General features: G+C 35.9%; 1 protein-coding gene and 1 long non-coding RNA gene across 9 annotated transcripts in view; both read left to right on the forward strand.

The window, feature by feature from the left end:
- Positions 1–24,180, forward strand: part of LOC135277781 (uncharacterized) — a 223,434-nt gene that overhangs the window by 122,589 nt on the left and 76,665 nt on the right. The gene's annotated exons all lie outside the window — the stretch shown is intronic.
- LOC135268135 (rap guanine nucleotide exchange factor 6-like) overlaps positions 1–24,180 on the forward strand; it is a 141,204-nt gene that overhangs the window by 68,537 nt on the left and 48,487 nt on the right. For all 7 annotated transcript variants that reach the window (XM_064383761.1, XM_064383762.1, XM_064383760.1 and 4 more), the window contains 2 exons: positions 9,298–9,368; positions 15,545–15,601. In XM_064383761.1, the coding sequence (XP_064239831.1) occupies positions 9,331–9,368; positions 15,545–15,601 (95 nt within the window). In that variant the 5' untranslated portion in view covers positions 9,298–9,330. The remainder of the gene's footprint in view (positions 1–9,297; positions 9,369–15,544; positions 15,602–24,180) is intronic.

Genomic DNA, 24,180 nt, shown 5'->3' on the forward strand with positions numbered 1-24,180 from the left:
ATGCTTGAAACAGTGTTAACAGTTATGTGCTCTGGAGGTAATAAGCACCCTCTGCCCCCACCCCAAATGAAGACAGCATTAGCCTTGTTTGGCAAGTTTGTGGGTAAAATTATTAGTCTTGCTCCTGCATGACCTTTAATGTAGTTTGTGAACCTACCAGAATTACATGCTGTACAATACTGTACAGGACAAGGTTCTGTGGGGCATATTTTGGGAAATACTGCAAAAAAGTGTTGAAAAGGATTAACCTGACAATATGCTACTGATATGTTATATTGAATTACTTCAATATAACAGGATTTCTTCAAATGATACTTTAGTTGTGTGGAAGTATCATTTGATACTATTTAACTATATTTTAGAAGATATATACAACACTTTAATTTGTTTTCTAATACCATCCACAGGTGAAAAAAATATCCAGGAATGGTGCTAAAATAAATTAGGTTTTCAAAGACAGTTTCAGGAACTCCATTACGACTTGAAACTTGTGGGAAACCTCTTATAATTTTAAACATTTTAAGGAGTGAAGTATAAATATTATAAAAAATGTTTCAAAGGTAGAAAGTCTGTGGGACCAAATGTTAATGGAATGCATGCAGAAATTTTTCTAACGACTTCATTTTAAGTGTTGTAAAACAATCTTGAGCTATGGAAGGTAAACTTACATTAGTGAGTAAAATACTTGCAGTTTGTTGTCCAGCTCTGCCAATGTTAAAGTGTGTTCCTAGCCAGTCTTTCTTGGAGGAAAAATTAAGTGGCTGTTTTCAAATTGGAAAATTTTTCCATTCTCCTCATTCTCAATCTTAAGGATATGAGATTTCATAACAATGTCATTTGGAAAGTATATTTATAACAGATGTGATAAAATATGTGTCAGGTACACTTCTCTTTAAACCTAATATAAAAATCCGGATTTATAAAACAATTTAGGGGCCCTTTATAAGTTTTGTAAGAATTCATTTGACTTTCTTTTGGCATACAGATACATAATAAAAGGATACATTAGTCTGTAAAAATTCTGATATATATAGTAAATATCTCAGGAATATTTTACATTTTATATTATTAGGATTACTTTGCGTACATTCAGATCTCATGGTCAGTAAACTCAATCACCCTTTTTTCCAGGATCTGATGGTACCATATGTTGTACTGAAACTACGTGTAATTTTAGCCACACAGCCTAGTTGCATAGATACTATTCACCTTGTTTTGCAAATAGGGTCTCACTAACAAACCCAGGATCATACAGCTAGGGAGTGGCAGGGGTCAGAATTTGAACTCTGCCCCACCTGACTCCAAAGCCTGTATTCCTTATTACATCCCTCTCCTTCTTAGGATAGTTCTTTTATATGTTTTAGTATAGAAGTATTTGAGAGCTCCTAAATAAAACATTGCAACTTAATCATAACATATCAATATACAGAATGAAACTTGCGGAACTTCGCCCTTTCTGCCCCTCCCCCTTTTGGCTATAGATGTGAGTTTGAGCATTGGATAATCTAGCTTTTAACCCCCTTATTAATAATGTTCGAGATGTAACTCTCTAATTCATTGCTAGTAATCTTGTGCCCAAAAGGATAAATTACTTTTTTAATCTTTGCAAGTCCCTCTCTCTGATGGATCCACAAAGAAGAATATTTGCTGGCATCAGTACAGTTCTGGTCCTGTGACCAGTGTCACTTTAAGCAAGATGTTCCTTTCTCTTCCTCCTTACGTTTAAGTCCATAGGCATTTACCAGTGAGGCTTCAACCACCACAGGCCTGCTAATTATCACACAGTCTTGGCCTTAGTTTCTCTGACCATTAAAACAGGCTTTTTAAAGGAATCAACCCACTTCCAAATACAGTTAAATATATAGCTTCATATATGAAATAAAACCCCTTTTAAAGGAAAAAGATATGTCTTTTGTCTTATGGTGCAGTGTAACATAATCCCCCACCCCATTATTTTTTTGTTGTGTCCAAGCAGCAAAGAGTCCAGAGGATAGGAGGGAATTTACCAGCATATGGTATGGGCGGGCAGTCGGGAGAGCGAGGTGGAGAAATAGTAATCTGCTCTCAGTTCTCCAAATGTCACATTAAGACATACTGTACATTTTTAGTGAGCTCTTGATGCTGGCAAACAAATGAAATTAAAAGCTAGTTGTACGTGAAATGTAAGTTTGCTACAAAGCCCATTGTGTATTCTGAATGCACCTCTAAGGAGAAATTAGAGAGCCCAGGGTATGAGGTACTTTCCCTCTGACTTCTTTCCATTAGCATGTATAATTTTTTTTTTTTTTTTGGTGACTGAGTCTTGCTCTGTCGCCCAAGCTTGAGTGCAGTGGTGGAATCTTGGCACACTGCAACCTCCTCTTCTCGGGTTCAAACAATTCTCCTGCCTCAGTCCCCCAAGTAGCTGGCCTTACAGGCACACACTACCACGCCTGGCTAATTTTTGTATTTTTAGTAGAGACGGGGTTTCACTGTGTTGGCCAGGGTGGTCTCGAACTCCTGTTCTCATCTGCCCGCCTCAGCCTCCTGAAGTGTTGGGATTACAGGCATGAGCCACCACACTCGGCCTAATGTGTATTATGTTAACAGACTTTGAGCAAGAAGATTGACTTTGGCTAGGTTGTCAACAGTCACTCTCCTAAAGTACTTTAAGGATGCTTTTGGGTTTTGAATCTGGTTTACATTTGGGACAAAAAAAGGGAGTCTGTTTTTCATGGGAAAGCTTTATTCCTATAGGTCTATCAATATCTTTGTTCACTGTGCTACTGTGGTTTTATAACTTCAATCTCCTTTTAAGTAGCAACTATTTTTGAAAAAAGGATGTCCTTCCTATGGTAAGACGAAAGGCTTATTGTTTTTAAAAAAATGCAGTTTCCTGGGTAGAGCAACATGTTCCTGTTTGTTCTCAATGACTAGAGAATTTGGGGAAAAAAATAGCTTACATTTTTTTTTTCAGAGTCCTTTAAAATAGTAATAGTCATGTGGATTTCGTTTGTCTTGGGAAGTGCAGTGGGAAGGCTAGAAATTTTTCAGTTTGTGTGTCATAGTTTTTTGACCAAAATGGAAATTGAAGCACTCTAGGTAATTTAACTCTCCAGCATTTTTTTTTCTTTGTATAGTTGTTGGCTGAAATGTCATTCTATGATTGTTTCTTGTTTGTATAGAGAAGAAAAGAATCTAAGAGTGTAACTCCCTGAAGGCCATACATTTCTTTGTACATCTTAAGAGAAAAGTCTTGCTCTGTGATGCTACATATTTGGTTGTCACTGATGGTTGCAAATTTCAGGTTGGTTTGAGGAGCAGGACTTCCTCAGCACCCCATTCTTACTCACTTGCCTTTTTGAAGCTTTTTTTTTCTTTTTTTTAGCTGGTAAAGGCAATTCCATGCCAACTAATAGATTATTTTAAAAAAAGCGAATGACTAAGGGGAAATAAAGGTCGAAACTTCTGTGCGAGAAGTGAAGGAGGAGAAATAGGAGTGACCACTATGGGCAGGAAAGGAGTAGAGGTAGTTCTGGGGCAGGGCAGAGCTGGATTGTTTTGCAGTGGCCTTTCATGCCCCTAAATCTCCTCCCTTACACTCCTGAGTTCATTTCTGTTGGTTGTGCTGCCTGAAATCTCATACCACTTAGAGGTTTGTTTGTTCTCTGGAAGTACAAATGCTGACAGACAGTTCTTGTGCAAGTTTCAAGGGTTTCTACTGATTGTGTTCAGATTGCCTGCCTTTAGTTTTTAGATTAGGGCATAGTGAGCTGATACGGGGCTTGGGTAACATGAGGTCTCTGGACATCTGGTAAGAAGGTAGGAAAAGTTGATAGGAAGATTCAAGCTGAAAGGTGATGTTGTGCCTATTTCAAGACATTGCTTAGTCCTGCTTGCTTTTGGGAAAGGACAAGAAAACTTGTTTTCCTTTTTGCTTTTTGTTGTTTATGCAATCTATGGTAACTAATATTTGGCTGTTGAGCTCTTGATTGAAGAAAAGCTTAAACATAGATTCCTCCTCCCTTCGGTTTGAGTTTCTTTTGCTTATTTCTAGTCAATTTTCTTTCATTTTTCAGGGTCTGAGAGCAGAGATTTCTTGATGTCTTTGCCATAGTTTCTCTGTTTTTTTCTGCATACCCAAATCCACGTTGGTCATGTTCATATTACATAGTGAAACATTATGTGTTGCCTGCTGCTCCTGTTAATGCAACTAAGAACTCTTAAGTTTAGATGGAATCTATCTGTAAAGCCATCTAGTTGAAGCTTCCATTTATCAGAATAATGGAGTCTGTTCCCCTAGATTATAAGCTCCTTGTGGCACAGATCATTTAAAACAAGTTTCTTTTGGGATGGTATACTGTAAGAGCAATAGAAGAAACTCTGAATGTAATTGAATTCATTTAAGAAGTTTATAGTCTGGTTTGAGATACAAAATACAAAATGAAGCATTTACTACACAGGGTCTTCTGGTTCTGTATTCCTTGAATGACACATTTTAAAGCACCCTTTAAAAATCATGATTATATGAGGTAGGAATGTTTTATTTATGCAGGTACATATAGAAGGAAAAACTACTTTTTAAATTTGTTCATGCAGTAATGGTGTAATGTCTGTCTCTCAGTTTTATGATACAGGCTCAGCAACGACTTCCTGATTCATTCACTTATGTCAGTTACAGGTGATAATGCTCCATTCATCTGTACATTTTTATTAACCAATCTAATTTGTATGTTATGATACACATATTAAGTTAGAGAAATAATGGTTATTATTCATAGATATATTCTATAATCATACAAAGTATACATTCATACTTAAAATTGTTAAATCCATGTATATCATACTAACACACATAATGTGTATGACATAACTTATTCAGGAGCGTGGCCCTTACACAACTGTGAAACTCCTTAATGTTAAAAAGGAACAGATTAATAAAGTGCTGCTTGATCAGTGAACCAGCTTTTTAACTTTGATTTTTTTTTGGGTTAGTTGAAGGAGTAGAAACTTTGTTATTTCAAGGCCTGTTGTTCTCTATTAACGCCTTAAGGCTGTTCTTTCTTTGATTCTGTTTTCCGGCCTCAAAATTCTTGCTTCTACTGTGTTTCTTAGATTTCTCTGTCCTTTCCAGAAATAGCTTTTAAAAATCTCATTTCTTTCTAATACTCCTCCAAATATACTTTTTTGGTCAGTGAATTTATTTGCTGGATGGTTAAATGAATGTAAATAGTCTTTTTTTCTTAGATAAAAGCAGCTTTAGGCCTTGGACAGATTATAACAGGTTGACAGGTAATTTAGGGAAAACAATGTAAGGCTTTAATATTAGAATCAGAATATAAGCTCCTCAGAAATGGGAAGACAGTCTTTCTGTACTATTTAACAACTTCAAGTAATATACAAATTCTTAATATTTAAACTAGAATGGTGAACTTTAGGATTATCCAGAAGGATATTTTATTATAAATATCTCATTGGGACGTTTTTATTGGCTCTCCTTGAATGCAAATAGAACATTATGATTGGAGCCTGACTGCTTTTCTAAAGAAGAGGTTTATTAGATTTAGGAATGTACACTTTGTTAACTGGATAGAGGAAACAGTTTCGTTTCAGTTTTCTTATTTGTATTGAACTTATGGGATCTATTTTTACATTTCAGTCTTTAAATAGCTTTTTTATTTTTATTTTTTGTGAGACGGAGTTTCTCTCTTGTCACCCAGGCTAGAGTGCAATGGCAAGATCTCAGCTCACTGCAACCTCCGCCTCCCGGGTTCAAGCGATTCTCCTGCCTCAGCCTCACGAGTACCTGGGATTACAGGCCTGTGCCACCATGCCTGATGAATTTTTGTGTTTTTAATGGAGACGGGGTTTCACCTTGTTGGCTGAGCTGGTCTCAAACTCCTGACCTCAGGTGATCCACTTGCCTTGGCCTCCCAAAGTACTGGGATTACGGGAGTGAGCCACTGCACCTGGCCTCTTTAAATAGCTCTTAAAAGGCTTCTTGGAAATACCAGACACAGATGGATAAAATGAGAGGCCATCAATTTATTTGAAAGTTGTCTGAGGATGACATTTAAAATTCTTAATATTGATATAAAATTTAAATTGGAATGACTTAAAATTATAAATCGTGTCTTAACATACCATAACATTGTTTTAAAGTCTAAAACAGGCTAAAATATTTTAGAGTGAAAACTTTCTTCATCTTGTCTCTTTTCTTTTCATTTCTTTCTTTCTTTCTTTTCTTTTCTTTTCTTTTTTCTTTTCTTTTCTTTTCTTTTCTTTTCTTTTCTTTTCTTTTCTTTTCTTTCTTCTTTCTTTCTTTTTTTTTTTTTTGACAGAATACCACTCTGTTGCCCAGGCTGGAGTGCAGTGGTGCAATCTTGGCTCACTGCAACCTCCTTCTCCTGGGTTCAAGTGATTCTTCTGCCTTAGCCTCCTGAGTAGCTGGGATCACAGGCATGTGCCACCAAACCCAGCGAATTTTTGTGTTTTGAGTAGAGATGGGGTATCACCCATGTTGGCCGGGCTGGTCTCGAACTCCTAACCTCAAATGATCTGTCAACCTTGGTCTCACAAAATGCTGAGATTACACACGTGTACCACCATGCCTGGCCTTAGTACTTCCTTTAAAAGGTTTCTAATTCCTTATCTAGTTAATCTGTGAATTATTGTCATCTGTGTCCTTGTTATATAAAATTCAGTTGCACACAGAGTTCTAATTGTTCCTAAGTGTTCTCCTAAAGCTACAAAAAAAATTTTTTTTCTTAATTAAAAGCATCAAAATTTAACCAAGAGAGTATGGCCTGTACACTGAAAAGTACAAAAACAATGTTGAAAGAAATCACAGAAGACCTAAAAAAATGTATAGACATCACATATTATGGATTAATTAGGAGACTTAGTATTTTTAAGATGGCAATACTACTCTAATTGGTCTGCAGATTCAGTGCAACCCTGCTAAAATCCCAGCTGGCTTATTTGCATATACTGACAAACTAATCAAAAAAATTGATTAAAAATGCAAGGCAACTAAAGAGCCAGAAAAATCTCCTGTGAAAGGTGGAACAAGGTTAGAACACTCACAATTCACAATCTCAGAACTTAACTACCAAAGCTGCCTACTCAAGATAGTGTAGTACTGGCATAAGAATAGACACATAAACCAGTGGAATAGAATTGAGAGTCCTGAAATAAACCCTTTTATTTATGGTCATTTTATTTTTTCAGTAAGCATACCGTTACAGTTCAATGTGGTAAAGAATAGTCTTTTCAACAGAGAATTCCAGTACAACTGATGCACATGTAAAAATAATGTTGGACCCCTACTTCACATTTTATACAAAAATTAAAATGGATCATAGACCTAAATGTAAGAGCTAAAACCATACAACTTTTAGAAAAAAATATAGTAGTAAGTCACTGGGATCTTGGATTAGGTAATGGTTTCTTAAATATTACTCTAGAAGCTCATGCAACAAAAGAAAATAAATTGGACTTCAAAATTAAAATTTGTGCTTCAGAAGACACCAAAGTAAAAAGATGGTCCATGGAATGGGAGAAGATATTTACAAATTATACATTTGAATAAGGACCTTCCATCTAGAATGTATAAAGGACTCTTAAAATTTAATGATAAAAAAGACAGATAAACCAATTAAAATATGAACAAAGAATTTGAATAGACACTTATCCAAGAAGTTATATAAATGGACAAAAAAGCACATGAAAAGAGGCTCAGCATTCTTAGTAATTAGGGAAATGCCAATCAATATTATTCCACACTTAGAAGATGATTAAAATAAAAAGAGAGAGAATAACAAGTGTTGGTAAGGATGTAGAGAGCTTGGAATCCTCATACATTGCCTATGGGATTATAAAATGGTGCGATGACTTAGGAAAGCAGTTTGGCAGGTCCTTAAAGAGTCAAACATAGAGTTATCACGTGAACCAGCAGTTTCACTCATAGGTGTATACCCATGAGAATTCAAAATGGTGTTCAAACACATACTTAAACGTGAGTTTACAGCAGCATTATTCATAATAGCCAAAAAGAAGGGAGATCCTAAATGTCCACCAATTGATAAATGAGTAAACAAAATGTAGTATATTTCTACAGTGAAATAATATTTGACAATAAAAAGAAAAGTACTGATACATGCTAAAACATAAATGAACCTTGCAAACATTGTGCCTAAGTGATAGAAGCTGTCCCGGAAGATCATATATTCCATTGTGGGATTTCATTTACACAAAATGTCCAGAATAGGCAAACCCAAAGAAACAGAAAGTAGATTAATGGTTATCAGGAGCTTGGAGTAAGCGGGAATGGAGAATGACTGCTAACGAGTATGGAGGGTTTTTTTGGGATGGTTAAAATACTCAGAAATTAGTGATTGATTGATTGTACAACAAAACCACTGAATTGTTCACTTTAAAAGGATACATTTTATAGTATATGAATTATCAGTAAATAAAGCTATTAACACTTGAAAAAGAAGAGGATTATTTTACAAATTTCTTAAAATAAATTTGTTGTAGATTTTGGCTAAGATTTAAGAGAGGATTAAATATCCACTCATATTCTTGACATCACAAACTATGTGTAATCTTAGACTCCTAGATATTAGAGTCTTAAAATACTAAATCCTTTCTGGCTTGTCACATATGAATATTAACAGGACTTTGAATTTTTACTTCTGAACTTTTGTAAATAAGTTTTTTTTGTTGTTGTTGTTGTTGTTGTTGTTTTTTTTTTTTTTCAAAAAAAGACTTAGAGTCTTTTTTTTAAATTACTGCAATGTGGTCTGAAACACAAAGCATGTTTCCTTTTGTAAAAGAAAATATTTAAACTTAAATATTTCTACGTAAGATGTCATTTTGGTAAGAATTGAAAAAAATGGAATTTATATCCATTTTTAAGTGTAGACAGGAAATAACAAGCATTCATTTTATATTGACTAAGAAAATAATTTAACTATGGTATTGGCAAATGTACTTTGAAATTAAAACTTTGTATTTGCTATTTTGATGTAAAAGACAGAAACAGGTGATAATGATTTATGAGGAATTTATTTTTATAAGTTTTTCATTTTATTTTATATTTTAGTAAGTTTTGTGCCTATCCCAGAAGCTGTTGTAATGGATGACATTTGTACAATTGAGCTTTTAATAATGTTTATTTTTAATGTCTTAAGAAAACGTGTATTTTTTAGAAAAGCTATCCATAGTCTAATTTGGTCTGTAGATATAGTGACTTATTTTAGAAACCCCTTTTCCTGACAAATCTAGTAATTTCTCTCCTTTTCTTTGAAACAGGATCTGGAAATAGTATATTCCTATTTACATGGTATGGAAGCCTTATCAAACTTGAGAGAGCATCAACTTAGGTATGTCATTTTAATATTAAGTTAATCATAGAATGCTGAAAATGTGAAGTGTAACAATTTAACATTTTAATTTTTTACTTTTATTCTTACTTGACACAATAATTGTACATATTATGGGGTACACTGTGATATTTTAATACATGTATACAATGTGTTGTAATAAAATGAGGATTATTAGCATGTCCATTACTTCAAACATTTATCGTTTCTTTGTGTTAGAGCATTTAAAATCCACTCATTGAGCTATTTGAAAACCCACCATAAATTGTTGTTAATGTTAGTTACCCTAAGTGCTGTAGAACACTGGGACTTACTTCTCTTACCTAGAAAGCAAGAATTTTATAGATCACTTACTGTAGTTAACAAGTAGGTTTAAAGAAATCTTATCATGAAAGCTCTGCTTCTTCTAGCTTCTATACTAAGGAGCTTAAACTTACACTAATAATACATCCTTAAACAGTGTATGCAGTTAAACTTAGTTAAACTTATACAGCTTAACCTTATACTTTTACAAGGTTGAATTCAATTGTATCCAATAATAGAATAATATTTTGACATTTCTGTCATAGTAATATTGTTCTACTTCCACCCCAGTGTCTGTCTCTCTCTTTCTTATTCTTCCTTCCCTTCTTTTCTCTCTCTGTCCCCATCTCCCTCTATTTTCCTCCCTTCCTCTCTCACCAAAAGTAGTAAACACCACTTAGTGAATATATCAGTAGGGGCAATATTTGCCATCTTGGCAAACAAAACCTACTACTTAATGCTCAGATATATTGGAAACCAGTAGCTTTTAAATTAATCATTTAAAGAATTATTAGGTCTATTATTTTCATATGTTCTAGATCTTTGTTTAAATATTTTATTGCATTAAGTAGGCTGCCTTTTTCAGAGAAACACAGTTTATACCATATTTGTTTTAGTGAGATCTGCCCATATAGAAATCTCATCACTTCTATTGTACAGTAATTCAGCAACTGTAGTTATTTATCTGGGCTTCATATTAAAAAACAAAAATGATTTTACCTTTGCACTTACTTAAGTGGGATATAAAATAAAGGACTTTGAGAAGATGGATAATATATAAACACCAACTGGGACATAATGGGAAAGTTTTGTTTCCTCCAGGTCTAGCTGTTTCTGATACCAGGAGGTTTTAATTATGAAAGAGCTGCTCTTTCTATATATTTCCCCTTTACTCTTTCAACACTAATTAATTTGTGAGCCTGTCAATTCCATATTTAGTTGTTAATTGAAAAGAATATCAAGAGGATAGAGTACTCTTAAAATTAAATTTTTAATGAAAATCATTTAGATTAAAGTAGATTGTAGATTAAGTGTTTAAAAATTAAGTCAAGTTTTACTAGAAAGGGCAAAACCACTGGGATTTTAGACGATGGCTCAAATTAGAGCAAGAATAATTTTTAAAGTGTGTAACTTTCATTTTATGTTTTGTGATGACAACTTTGCTAAGAAAAAAATTATAGTGACAATTGTTTATTTAATTGCATGTAGTTAATTCATAAATGCAAATGCAACTAATTAGTATGTAAATAAAAATGTCATATTCCCACTGTGCAGATATAAAACCATACACATATAATATTTAGATATATTGATTATGTAATGCATTTGTGTAATATCTGTGGTGATAAAATTATTTAGATAACAGGAATTCTTTGTAATGGAAAAAGGAATTTTTATACTTAGAGAAATTTTCTGGATTACAAAAGTATAAATAGGCTGGGCATAGTGGGCTCATGCCTGTAATCCCAGCATTTTAGGTGACCAAGGCCAGGTGGATTGCTTGAGGTCAGGAGTTCAAGACTAGGCTGGCCAACATGATGAAACCCCATCTCTACTAAAAGTATAAAAATTAGCGGGTGTGGTTGGCACATGCTTATAATTCCAGCTACTCTGGAGGCTGAGGCAAGAGAGTTGCTTGCACCTGGGAGGCAGAGGTTGCAGTGAGTGGAGATTGTGCCACCACACTCCAGCCTGGGTGACAGAATGAGACTCCATCTCAGAAAAAAAAGAAAGAAAAAAGTATAAAAATGCTAATGAAGTTCCACATACCCATCAGCCAGTTTCTGTCAACTACCTGCAGCTGCGGAGGTAATTTTTGGTTATAAATAATAAGTTCAAGGGTGTAGTTGAGTATATTTACACCTTAGAATGTCTATTTTGGAGCCTACACAGATTTGTTTGTTGGCATGAACTTAAAACAGGGCGAGGCCTTTAAGATGTTTATCTTATTGTGCTTGTGTTGAAGTCACATTAATGGAAAACATCAGCTTAAACTAATTTAAGTCTTTCTTTAGAACAAGTTCAGGATGCCACATACATAATAACAAAAATAGAGGTACAGATAAACCCAACAACTTAGATAAATTGCTTTATAATACTACAATTTCTGGGAAAACTATCTCTCCTTTAGATAAATCATTTTCCTTGAATTTTATAAAGATAGATGTTACCCTGGGATTAATAGAAAACAGTTAAGACTTCCACATGATACGGTTTTCCAATTTTAGAAAAAAAGTGCTCATAAGCAAGATTTTCAGTCTATTAAGTATCGGGCAGCAGAGCAGCAACATTCATGTTCTTCTCTGAAGGAGAGGAAGTGACTTTTATTTATTTGAAAGCTTCAGCTCCCTGTATTGTTACAGAGCAGTTAAAATAGAGGATGTTACTGTGTTTCTGTAAGATCACACACTCTGTGCAGTGTAAAAGGTTTTGAGATCTTCACCAAAAACCGTGTTTCTTCAATATCATTTTAACTATTTTTCTAATGTTTTATCCCTTTAGTTTAGGAGCAGAGACCAAAAATTTATTTAAAAAAAGAGTAATTAGGGCTATTTAGTTTTAGAAATTAAATAGGAAAGAGCCTGCTGAAATATATATTTTCTGCAGCATCATGGATGAGTGTAATTGTTATTATATAGACACCTTTAGATCATTGAGCAGTAAGTGAATTATGGTTATTATATACACATTAAGAATTCAGGGAAGGTCAGTATGCTTTTGCTAAAACATTGCCTAATAGTGTTTAAAAACAAAAAGCATTTTGATACTTGTTTCCTTCATTTATGACATTTTCATATAAGAGATTTTACCATGACTTTCTGATAGCACTATTTAAATGTGTTTATTTTATAAACAGTTATTGATTGATTGCATGCTTACTCTGATATTGATGTAGACTCTGGAGATACTGCATTGAAGTAAATCAAACCCGTGACATCACGGAACTGAGGTTCCTAGTAGAGGAGAAAAGATTGAGATAATGGATCAGTGTTATTTTATTTAGTATGTTGGACATGATAAGGATGGGTGCTGGGCTACTCTGGCTTTGGAGTCAAAAGGAGGTGACATTAGAGTCAGGACAGCCTGCAAAGATTTCTTCAGTTTACAGGTACCCCAGATGCTCTGTCATGGGCACAGGTTTGGTGCAGGGGAAGGAAGACAGGGCCGCAGTGTAGTAAGGTACAGTAAGTGAGTAAAACACAGTATAGTGTAGAGGTATAGCAAATAGTGTAGGACTTTGTATTGAAGGATAAGGAGTTTGGATTTTCTTTTAGAGGTTGTGGAGATAAAGAGTAGAGCTGTGAGATCATCTGACTTAGTGTTTGGAAAGATTTCTCTGGAAGCTTTGTGGGGAATGGACATTAGGCACGTAAAGGTGGAAGCAGACGTCCCTGTGCTTGTGGTCTTGGTAAGAGATAATGGTGGGATAATGATAGCTCGTGCTAGATTCAACAGGGGAGATGGTGAATTTGGTCAGTTCTAGAGAATGTGTTTTGGAAATAGGTGATGGCAGAAAGATGTATGTGAAGAAGAGAGCGGAGTCAAGAATGATGACTCTGAGGTTACTATATTATTCTGTTCTCTGCTATAAGGCCATAACTGACACTGGGTCATTTTTAAAGAAAAGAAGTTTAATTGACTCACAGTTCCACATGGCTCAGGAGGCCTCAGAAAATTTACAGTCATGGCAGAAGGGGAGGCAGAGACATCTTTTTTCACAGGGTGGCAGGAGAGAGAAGAATGAGTAACCAGCGAAAGGGGAAGCCCCTTATAAAACCATCAGATCTTTGAGAACTCACACCAGAACAGGACTTGGGACCTGCCCTGTGATTCAGTTATCTCCACTGATCCCTCCCATGACCTGTGGGGATTATGGGAACTGCAATTCAAGATGAAATTTGGGTAGAGAGACAGCCAAACTGTAATCAGGATACTAATTCTGGGGAAGCAGATTTTTGGGAGAGAATTTCATGTTCTGTCTTGGACATTTTAAGCATGCGGAAGCTTTTACATAATCTAGTGGCAACACAGAGTAGGTGTTTAGACGAGTGGCTGACGTGATGAGAGATTAGATCTGGGGCATTGCTTTGGAAGTCATCAGTGTATAGATTAGAATCATGAACTGGGTGAGATTATTTGAGTATAGAGAAGAGGGCTAAGGACAGGACCCTGGAGATGATAATGTTTAGAGGTCAGGTAGAAGATGAAGTGAGGGAGCATCCAAAGGAGACAGAAAAAAAATGACTAGTAAGTTAAGCTGAAACAGCAGAAGACCAAGAACAGGAAGCTGAAAGAAGATAATGCTGTAAAGAAAAAGGAGCAATCAAAACTACAGAGTCGTGGAATTGCTAAGGACAGGTGGGATTCTGGTAACAAGGTGGATGCTGAGTATTTATAGAGCTTTTTCTTTGGAGTTTCAGGGACCAAATGATGGAGAAGTGGGGAAAAGGATTTGAAAATGGAGATTGAACATGTAGACAATTCTAAAAGATTTTCTGTGATTGGGAAAAAAGCAAAATACAGATAATAGCTGGAAGGAGATGTGAGTCCAAGAGAGGAGTACCACTCACACAACAGGTGATATACTGAGTTATGTTTACATATTAGTGGACGTGATTCAGGACAGAGAAACATAGAGAAGGCAGTGAGCTTTCAAGAGCACAGGGTCTTATGCAGGAGTGCAGGGTCTTCTGTGGAAGCAGGAACGAGATTCGGGGTGGAAGTAAAGAGGCTGAGGCAAGGACCCTTCTATTCTGACAGGAAACAAGGCAGAGCCCGTTATCTAATTTAAGACCAGATATTTTTAGACTTAACGCTTTTGGCTTTCCTATGAAAAATTGTGATTCAACTCATTGAAGAGGAAATGTATGCTCAATGAGATGTATTCAAGACTCACTGCTGCCTCCTGGAGTTAAGTGCGAATTAGCTGGAATGTTTCCTGGAAGGGATTGAGGGTAAGGACCTCTGAAGTACAGTGGTGGGAGTGAGAAGAACAAGGAAAAAAAGTACCGAAGAGAGCAGTTTCTTTGATTTAGCAAATAGGAAAGAAAGGTGGATGTGGGTTGATTCTAGTGTTTGACAGGTTAGAGAATAGTAGCCCGATTGACCAAAATAGATGTACTGTTGAAATAAACACTTTTAATAGCCAGGTTTTTCTATTTCTAGTTCCTTCATAAGATGGAATAGTAATTCTCTGATTTGCATTTTTGTATTTTGGGAAAAATGTAATTAATATAATAGGATGCTTCTTGAAGATGCTATTCTAAGGATAATTTTGAATATTTAAGAATTATTCATGATTTTCATAATTTTTATAATTTCACAATTTTTTCAAAAACTCTGGGATAAATCAGCTGAAGTAACAAATCTTTAAGGTTCTAAAGCCTCCAGTTAGTCAGTCAGTGGTCATAAAAATATCGAGTTAATAAAAGCCTACTTTTGTCTGAAATTCCATACTGTTGAGTAACATTCTTGTTGAACCGTGACTGATGTTATCATTTTTAAAATCAACAGATTTTCCTTTTAAACTTTTAAATTCCTTCTCATTTTTTATTTATCTTGGGAACATTAATTTGTCCACATGCCATTTACAAATATAAAATACACACAATGTTCTCTGCCATAAAATAAACATGGTGAAGTTGACATCATATTAGATGTTTTCTTTTCTAGCATATTTTTATCAGATTTAATTTAATATAACTTTGTTAACCCAGGTACTAAAAATATTCATTTTGAGGCTAATAAATGATTATGACAAACTATATAAAATAATCTTAACTTTCTAGACTCTATGTCTCATTCAAGGATTTAAAATACTAGTCTGTATTTTAGTGACAGATGTTGAACTCATGTGTTTATCTCTTTTACAGGTTAATGTGTGAAACTGTGAGACATGAGAGACACGAAGCAAACGAAGTTTTATACTAGTAGGTGTTTCCTTTTTGTTTGTACAATGTGTGTAATCCAGGGACTGAATTTTCTTAAAATATCAAAGGAGTGTTAGTAACAGCTGGCTAAGTCAGTACTAACTTATTTTTCTTAGTTGAGAAACGGGAAACATTTTATCTGTTTCCTGTCATAAAATAGAAGTTTACAGTTCTTTCCTAAGTTCACATTTGTGTCTGTACTTGTATCCTTCACATGTGAGTCAAAGATACTAGTTCGTACTATAGAGTATTTTGACATTTTTATTATGAATTAAGAAATAGTACACAGTTTTTCCAAGAGAACAAAACATATTTTCCCATAGCCACACTAGATGAGATGTGAAGATAGCATAAAGGCCATATCTTAGTTTATACTTCTTTCAGAAACAGGAAAATAAGCTGCCCACATCTCTTTGGGTACAATTTCATCCTTGGATAATATTTGTTTTGAAATGTGCAAGATATTCCTTAAGAAAAGACAACTAATTTTTAAAGAATATATAGTAGGGCCCGGCGCGGTAGCTCATGCCTGTAATCCCAGCACTTTGGGAGGCCGAGGTGGGCAGATCATGAGGTCAGGAGTTCAAGACCAGCCTGGGCAACACCGTGAAACCCCGTCTTTACTAAAATACAAAAAATTAGCTGGGTGTGGTGGCAGACATCTGTAATCCCAGCTACTCAGGAGGCTGAGGCAGGAGAATCACTTGAACCCTGGAGGCAGAGGTTGCAGTGAGCTGAGATTACACCACTGCACTCCAGCCTGGGCGACAGGGTGGGACTCCATCTCCAAAAAAAAGAATATGTAGTAGATAAATATTGACATATTAAGGATACATAAATTATGATAGGCTGGGCGCGGTGGCTCACGCCTGTAATCCCAGCACTTTGGGAGGCCGAGGCGGGTGGATCACGAGGTCATGAGATCGAGACCATCCTGGTCAACATGGTGAAACCCCGTCTCTACTAAAAATACAAAAAATTAGCTGGGCGCGGTGGCGCATGCCTGTAATCCCAGCTACTCAGGAGGCTGAGGCAGGAGAATTGCCTGAACCCAGGAGGCAGAGGTTGTGGTGAGCCGAGGTCGCGCCATTGCACTCCAGCCTGGGTAACAAGAGCGAAACTCCGTCTCAAAAAAAAAAAAGAAAAAAAAAAAAAAACATAAATTATGATATACTAGACATATTATTTTGTTTAAATAATGTTTGCCATAACTGTTGTTATGTTGACTTTCTGTTTTTCAAAGCGCTTATTAAAAAATTACTACCTTCCAGATTTATTATAGGGAATATTTATTGAAATAAATAAATCACAGCTTCTGCCCTTAAGGAGTTTGTAAACTGGTGAGGGAGGTAGAAATAAAATACAAGGAAAACAACAACAGAAACAAACCAAAATAATTGTGCTAGTGTAGGTATGTACTAAGGGTGGAAGAAGTGCAAGGGAGCGTATGAAGAACATGGGGAGAGCCTCAGTGAAGGGGCTGTGGAACTAGGTCTCAAAGGTGAGTCCAGGAGGCTGCAGAGACTTTTTAGGCAGAAAGAACAGTATGTGCCGGGACACAGAGAGGTGGAGGGCCTGGCCTGATGTTTTGAACCTCGTGGCAAGTTTAGTCCAACTGGCCTGTGGTGTGGGTCAGGGTAGTGAGTCGAGAGAAGACGCAGGCTACAGTCATACTTGGTCAAGAATGTGTTGCATAAAAACTGGTCTGGATTATTCTGGCAATTCAGGTCCTGGTTTCTTCAGGAGATTTTTTTCCCTCCTAAATAACATGTTATGGAAAATTAGAGACACTCACAATATTTGACACAGTGGTATCACAGACTCCCAAATACTTATGGCAAACTCATGGCCAATTGTGTTTCATTTCTTACTCTCCCCTCCCAGCTCCAACTGGATGATTTTGAAGTAAGTTCCAGATAGCTTATCAGTCCACCCATATTATTATGATATGTATCTCTAAAAGATAATGGCTTTAAAAAACCTTAAACACAATATTATCAAGTCTTTAATATCATGAAAATATTCAAAGTTTTTGTCTCAATTTTTTTTTAAACAACTTATTTATTTGAATCAAAATCTAGAGTTTATTCATTGTGATTGTTGATTTTCTTTAATCCTCTCTTAATAATAGCTTGGAGTCTGGTCTTCAGGCAGCAAAATGATGTGATCACATGTTTCCAACTCTGCCTGTCTACCTGTCCCCTTGAAGATAATACCTGTGATTGTATGGAAACATGAAGGGTAGGTTAGATAGATTGTCTGGACAAAGAGATCAGTAAGGAAATAGTTACAGCAATAGGGGGTGGTAGGTACTTAATCTGAGGCAAAGACTGAAGGAATGGAGGAGTCAGGGATGATGGATTTTAGAAGGAGATACAGGTAGATAGAATCTAGGATGAATCTGAGGTTGATAGAATCTAGGATGATTCTGAGGTTGCAACATATGAAACTGTGACATCTAGGACCTCTTCAGCAGGCAATCGTAAATATCCATTTCAAGCTTAAAAGAACCTACACCAAATACAGAGTCATAAATAATCAAGACATATTTGATAATGATAAAATTAACAGCAGAGGCAAGTGCTCTTAACATACTTATTCTTGAAGAAATGAAGATGTAAATAAAGTTATTTTGGAAACAATAAAAAGCTGTCAGTGGAATGGATATACGAATAACAGGGATGGAGATGTCTGAATTATATTACTGGCATTTATCGAAGCAGTCTAGTGATAATAAACATCAGCTTTCTAATATTTTGTCTTCTTCTGAAACATGGTTTGGGCAGTGTCAGTGATGATGAGGTGATAGCCGACATTTAACAAGCACGTCCTATGCCCCATTTACTCTAGTAAGTGATTTATGTGCATTGATTTAGTTATTCCTCATGGGTATGTTGTGAGGTACTTCTTGTTGTCATCCCAGCTGTACACACAGACTGAGGCTTTGAGATGATGAAGAACTTGCCCAAACTCCCACTGCCTAACGTGGGACAAAGATTTGAGGCCCGACTTTGTGATTCTGCAGCCATAGCTCTTATCCTAGTCACCAGCATTTTCTGACCCTTTTCATGCATTGTCATTATGAAAAATGATAATGCTTATGTACATGCTGGGTGGGGTAAACTTAACACACTCTCCCTGCCCCAACCTGTTCTCCTAAAGTGGCAACTGAAACCCACTGGCAGCTCATGCTACATTATGACTGCCTAACAATTATTATTTACTTATTTAAATTGAAGGTAGATTACAGTGTCTTCAAACATACCTTTTTTTTTTTTTTTTTTTTTTTTTTTTTTAAGGTAGAGGTTTAGAAAATGCATGTGAGCTGTGCCAGTAATGTAAAGCCAGGTTTTAGGTAACTCTAAATTTGAATGTATTCCACTCTGTAGAGTTGATTGTAGCAACTGCCCATATTTGACTAGTTAGAAGTAGGCAACAGTGTTAGTAAGTGATGAGAAGTCTTCGGATATTCGACAAATCATGATCATAGGACCAAAAATTCAGAGACTAATTGTAGATTTACATAATCAGATTTCTAGCATTTGGCCAATCTTGTGATGAAATGTAATTGAATTATTTTTTTCATGATCCTTAAACAGGCATGTTTCTGCACTTACAATTTGTGTGAGTTCAGTCTTGAAAATTAAAAAATTGTTGTATTTGTGTTATATATAAATCTGTGATCAACTTAATAATAGTACTCCTCTTTTTGGGACCTGTTCTTATAACTTGTGGGGAAATGATTTGTTTGTTCTTGTTCTTCCTTGAACTTAAAGAGCACAATGCAGTCAGAAATATCAAAGCCTTTCAGACTTTGGTTTTATGACCAAGAGATGAGCAGAGTAGTCATTTTCCTTATTATGTTTGTGTGCTGGTGCCTTCTAAGTTTATGGTTTTAATAATTTCACCAGGTAAATATAACACTCTTTTGATCTATCTCTGTACCTAATTTTTCTCACCTATAATGTGGAACCGATAATAATAGCTCCTACTCATCAGAGTTGGCATGAGGATGAGATGCAGTAACCTGTACCGAGTGCTTAGAGCAATATATCAGAATAAGTGCACAAGCACATTAGTGCCGGCATCATTGTCATTCTCATCACTGTTTTGATGATTTACATTTTCGTTTTCCAATATTTTAGTTGCTCTAAATGTTTGTTAGGAAGGAATTATGATAGTGATGCTCTAGCTCCAGTGGTGTTACTGCTTTAACATGAACGACCAAGATGACAAAAATGCCATTTTAAATTGTATTGAGATGGGGGGAACGTTGTGATTCTGATAAGATTGCATTTTTAAAATTGAGAGTTGCCCATTTAGAATCAAATTGTATTTGTTTTCATTAGAAAGTTAGAGAAAATTAGCTCAGCTTTACAAAATGGAAAAGACTGTCAGGTAATTTCTGCCTCCTTTTCCTTTATTATCTACCCTGTTAAGTATTTTGCTAGTTGTGGGAGTACTGAGGTGGATAATACATATTCCTCACCAGAGGGACCTCAACTTACATTTGTCTTTATTGAAGAATTTAATCTGAAATGAGAAACATACATGTAAAAACATTGGATAAATAGTAAAAGTTGCATCACCAGTAAGAAGTTGGGAATTTGTTCTCTGGAAAAATTATTTGAACCTGGGTCTTTCGCATAGTACAGCCTAGAAACTGTCTGATCTACTTTATTTTTTTTGTTTTTGTTTTTAAATTGCCAGCCATCTTCACAAATAGTGAAGTGAAACAGAAATATCGTTTAGTATATAATTACGTTTAACGTGCTCAGTACTTTTGGCTTAGAAATTCAACCATTGCAGAAGTTTAAGTGTCCACACACACACATGCCCATACTATAAATAAGTGTAACTCTGCATCTCACTGCCTGTTTTCCACATACATATCTGACTGAATGCTTTGGTTTACAAAAGAGTGTTCATAGCACTTTGTAAAGGGGTTTATCTTTATTCCAGGAGAGGAAATTGTTCTCCATAAAAGAGCTGCATTGAGGCCTATTGGGTCTTTTAAAGCATTTTCATTTAAATCTGTAAGTGTGCAATTTAAAACTGCAAGCCTCAGCTGAGCTCTTGTTGCTGTTAGCAGTCTGCAGTTGTTGACTTGGCTTTCTGTTTTCACAGCAACTATTCCCACTGCTCTGTGAGGCTGCTCATCCATCTCTGTCCCCTTTCTGCTTTCCCACACCTCCTCCAGTGAACTCTGCCTCAAGTTTGCTCTTGGTCTCAAATACCCTAATTTATCTATATCTGCATTTACCTGTTGTCCCACTCCTGCCTCTAAGAGGAAGGGATGTCTTCTTGCCTGTATGATGTAGTTATTTTTGTTCTTGTTTGTATCTTCCGGCTCTTCTTCCTGCCCTGTGTCTAAGACCTTAAACCGGACCCTAAGTGTGCCACAATGCCTTCCATCCTGAAGTTGTTCCTTTGCCTCTCTTACTTATATCCAATTATTAAACTATTTTTTTCCTTCCTGATGTGACCAAGATTTTGTTTTATTTTACATCACGGTAAATTGTTTTAAAATTATTACAAAAGCTCTAATCTACTACTTAGGTCATTTTTATAGTCCCCCAACCCCTACTCCAGGAAGCAAAATATTGCAAATCTTACTATTTTTTTTTTTCTTGAGACAGAGTCTAGCTCTGTTGCCCAGGCTGGAGTGCAGTGGCGTGATCTTGGCTCACTGCAGTCCTCACTTTGCTGGTTCAAGCCATTCTTGTGCCTCAGCCTCCCGAGTTGCTGGGATTACAGGCATGTACCACCATGCCCGGCTAAATTTTGTAGTTGTAGTACATATTGGCCAGAATGGTCTCAAACTCCTCACCTCAAGTGATCCACCCACCTTGGCCTACCAAAGTGTTGGGATTACGGGTGTGAGCCACCGTAAAGAGCCAGCCTCTTCTGTTTTTACCCAGCAAGATGTAACCACCATTTGGAAGTATTTTTCTATCCATAATTTTATTATGCTTGTATGTGGACATAAAAAATGGTGGCTGGGCGTGGTGGCTTACACGTGTAATCCCAGCACTTTGGGAGGCCAAGGCAGGTGGATCACTTGAGGCCAGGAGTTCAAGATCAGTCTGGGCAACATGGTGAAACCCCATCTCTACTAAAAATATGAAAATTAGCCTGGCATGGTGGCATGTGCCTGTAATCCCAGATACTCAGGAGGCTGAGCCATGAGTATCGCTTGAGCCCCAGAAGCGGAGTTTGCAGTGAGCTGAGGTTGAGCCTGGGCAACTGAGACCCTGTCTCAAAAAAAAAAAAAAAGATGAAACCAAAGATTTTAATTTATTTGAAAAATGGCCTCTTTAAAGACTTAGCCTTTGCATGGAATGTATGTAAGTATGAAAATGCAAGCCCTCGCACATGCACACTCATGCCCATACAGATACTTAAGAAGGACTGTTTTATGTATGTATGGAGATCCTTTAAGGCTTCTTGACAATGATATTTTTATATTACTGTATTTAAATGAAAATGTTTTATTTTTATGTTGAACAGAAGAGTATTTAAATGAAAACATTGTTAAAAATACAGTTAATCTGTAATCTCCATGAGGGTAGGGACTATGCTTATGTTTGAGTTTGCATTCTCATGCCTACCATGAAAATTTGCATTTAGTCTGTTCCCAGTGATTTTTTTTTTCCAATTTTCTATTCAAAAGAAGGAACTCCTTTGATCTGTAGATAAAGACCTTCATTATGGTCTAACTTCCTAATAAAATGGCTGGTTACACATCAGCAAGTGTCGGATTCTTTGTATCAATTTTCTATGAAACTGCTTAGTGAATAAAAGTGAATAAAAACCTGTTTAGGATGTAAGATATAGGGGAAAATACAGCTTGCTTTTTAGATCCTTTCTGATATAAGGGTTAGTGGTGCTGTAAAGTGTTTTGCAGAGGCGTTCCAGTTTCTTGCTGTAGGGACTCCTATGTTCTGAAGTGAGGCAGATTTAGCTTTGAATTTGACTCTGCCTCTGAGTGTGTATAAGTTACCTTTAATTTTTCTGAGACCCAGGTTACTCTAGGTAAAGAACAGGTTTCTTATGAAGATGAAATTACAGCATATGAATCTAAAAGACGCATTTCATAACCCGTCAGTAGTTTCCAAAAGAGTCAAATTTTCAGCTTGGTTCTTTTATAACGTGTGATAAATTGTTCCTTGAGCCCTTGGATCTATTTCTTTACCCTCAGTATAGCCGAATTGTTGATTTGATGTATTATTTTATACACACACACATATAACACATAGTTTGTATTGGTATTTTTCCTTTCATTTAATGTTTATTGAATAACTTCATAACTCCCAGTGTTTTACTCCTTTTCATTGTAAAAATGAATTTTATAAATTTAAGAATGATTGGGCCAGGCAGAGTGGCTCATGCCTGTAATCCCAGCACTTGGGAGGCTGAGGTGGGTGGCTTGCTTGAGCCCAGGAGTTTGACACCAGTCTGGGCAAAATGGCACAACCCCATCTTTAAAAAAATACAAAAATTATCCAGTGTGGTGGCGCATTCCTGTAGTCCCAGCGCTACTCAGGAGGTTGAGGTGGGAAGGTCACTTGAGCCTAGGAGGCGGAGGTTGCAATGAGCCAAGAGTGCACCACCACACTCCAGCCTGGGCGACAGTGAGACCTTGTCTTAAAAACAATAAAAATAATAAATAATGAAAAAAATGATGACATTATTGAGCCTATAGAATATCTGGCTATATTGATTCTTTAGTAGTTTAAATTGGTTACCCTGCTAGTTAAAAAAAAAAGGATGTCTGCAGTGTCCCCTTTATTTTCATATAGAGGAAATGTCTTTAATATTTTCATCAGTTTTCAGAGTTCTTATTGATCTTACTGACTTTTCCTGTTTGTTGTTTGCAATTCCTTGTAATTGCTATTGATTGGAAAATAAGGATATTTTAAAAATCTTAAAATGTTGTTTTCTTTCTTCAGAGTTTTTAATTATAAATGAAGTAATTTCCTCACAATTTATAACTTTTAAGAAATAGAACAAAAATTACCCTCTACTTAAAAAATGTCATTTGTTTTCATATTGTGGGAATTTATATATAATTGATACATTTGCACATAACTATTATTAATGATACCATTTTATAATAAAATCTCGCTATTCCAATAGTAGAAAATGTAAATGCCTCAGCCCTTAACTCTGGTTAGGGCTTCTTCTAAAATTTGGCATATACTTCATGTTTTAGTACATGCACTTCATATTTCTTTTGTCATGATATCATTGTTAGGGTCGTTTACTGTGATGTTTTGCATTAATTTATCTAGTGAGCTTGCTTCGTGCCATTTGGCTATACAGAAATAAATAATACAGACTTTGTCTTTCAGCTTGTAGCTTAGCACTCCATCAGAGGAGTAAAAATATACAAATAATTTTTAAATTGTAATAAATCTAGTAACAGAAATGATGTAATGTATTTGTGAGAAAGATTAAAATTATTGTGTATCTGGAAAGCCATCTGTGTATTGGAAGGGGGCCATTGTTAGAACTTATTTTTTTGAAGCTGTGGAACACTTTGTTCATAGAAAATCCTGTTCAGCCCAACAGCGGTA

Source organism: Aotus nancymaae, unplaced genomic scaffold (assembly GCF_030222135.1).
Source record: "Aotus nancymaae isolate 86718 unplaced genomic scaffold, 86718_ANA_hifiasm-v0.15.2.pri h1tg000033l, whole genome shotgun sequence".
NCBI classification, from domain to species: domain Eukaryota; kingdom Metazoa; phylum Chordata; class Mammalia; order Primates; family Aotidae; genus Aotus; species Aotus nancymaae.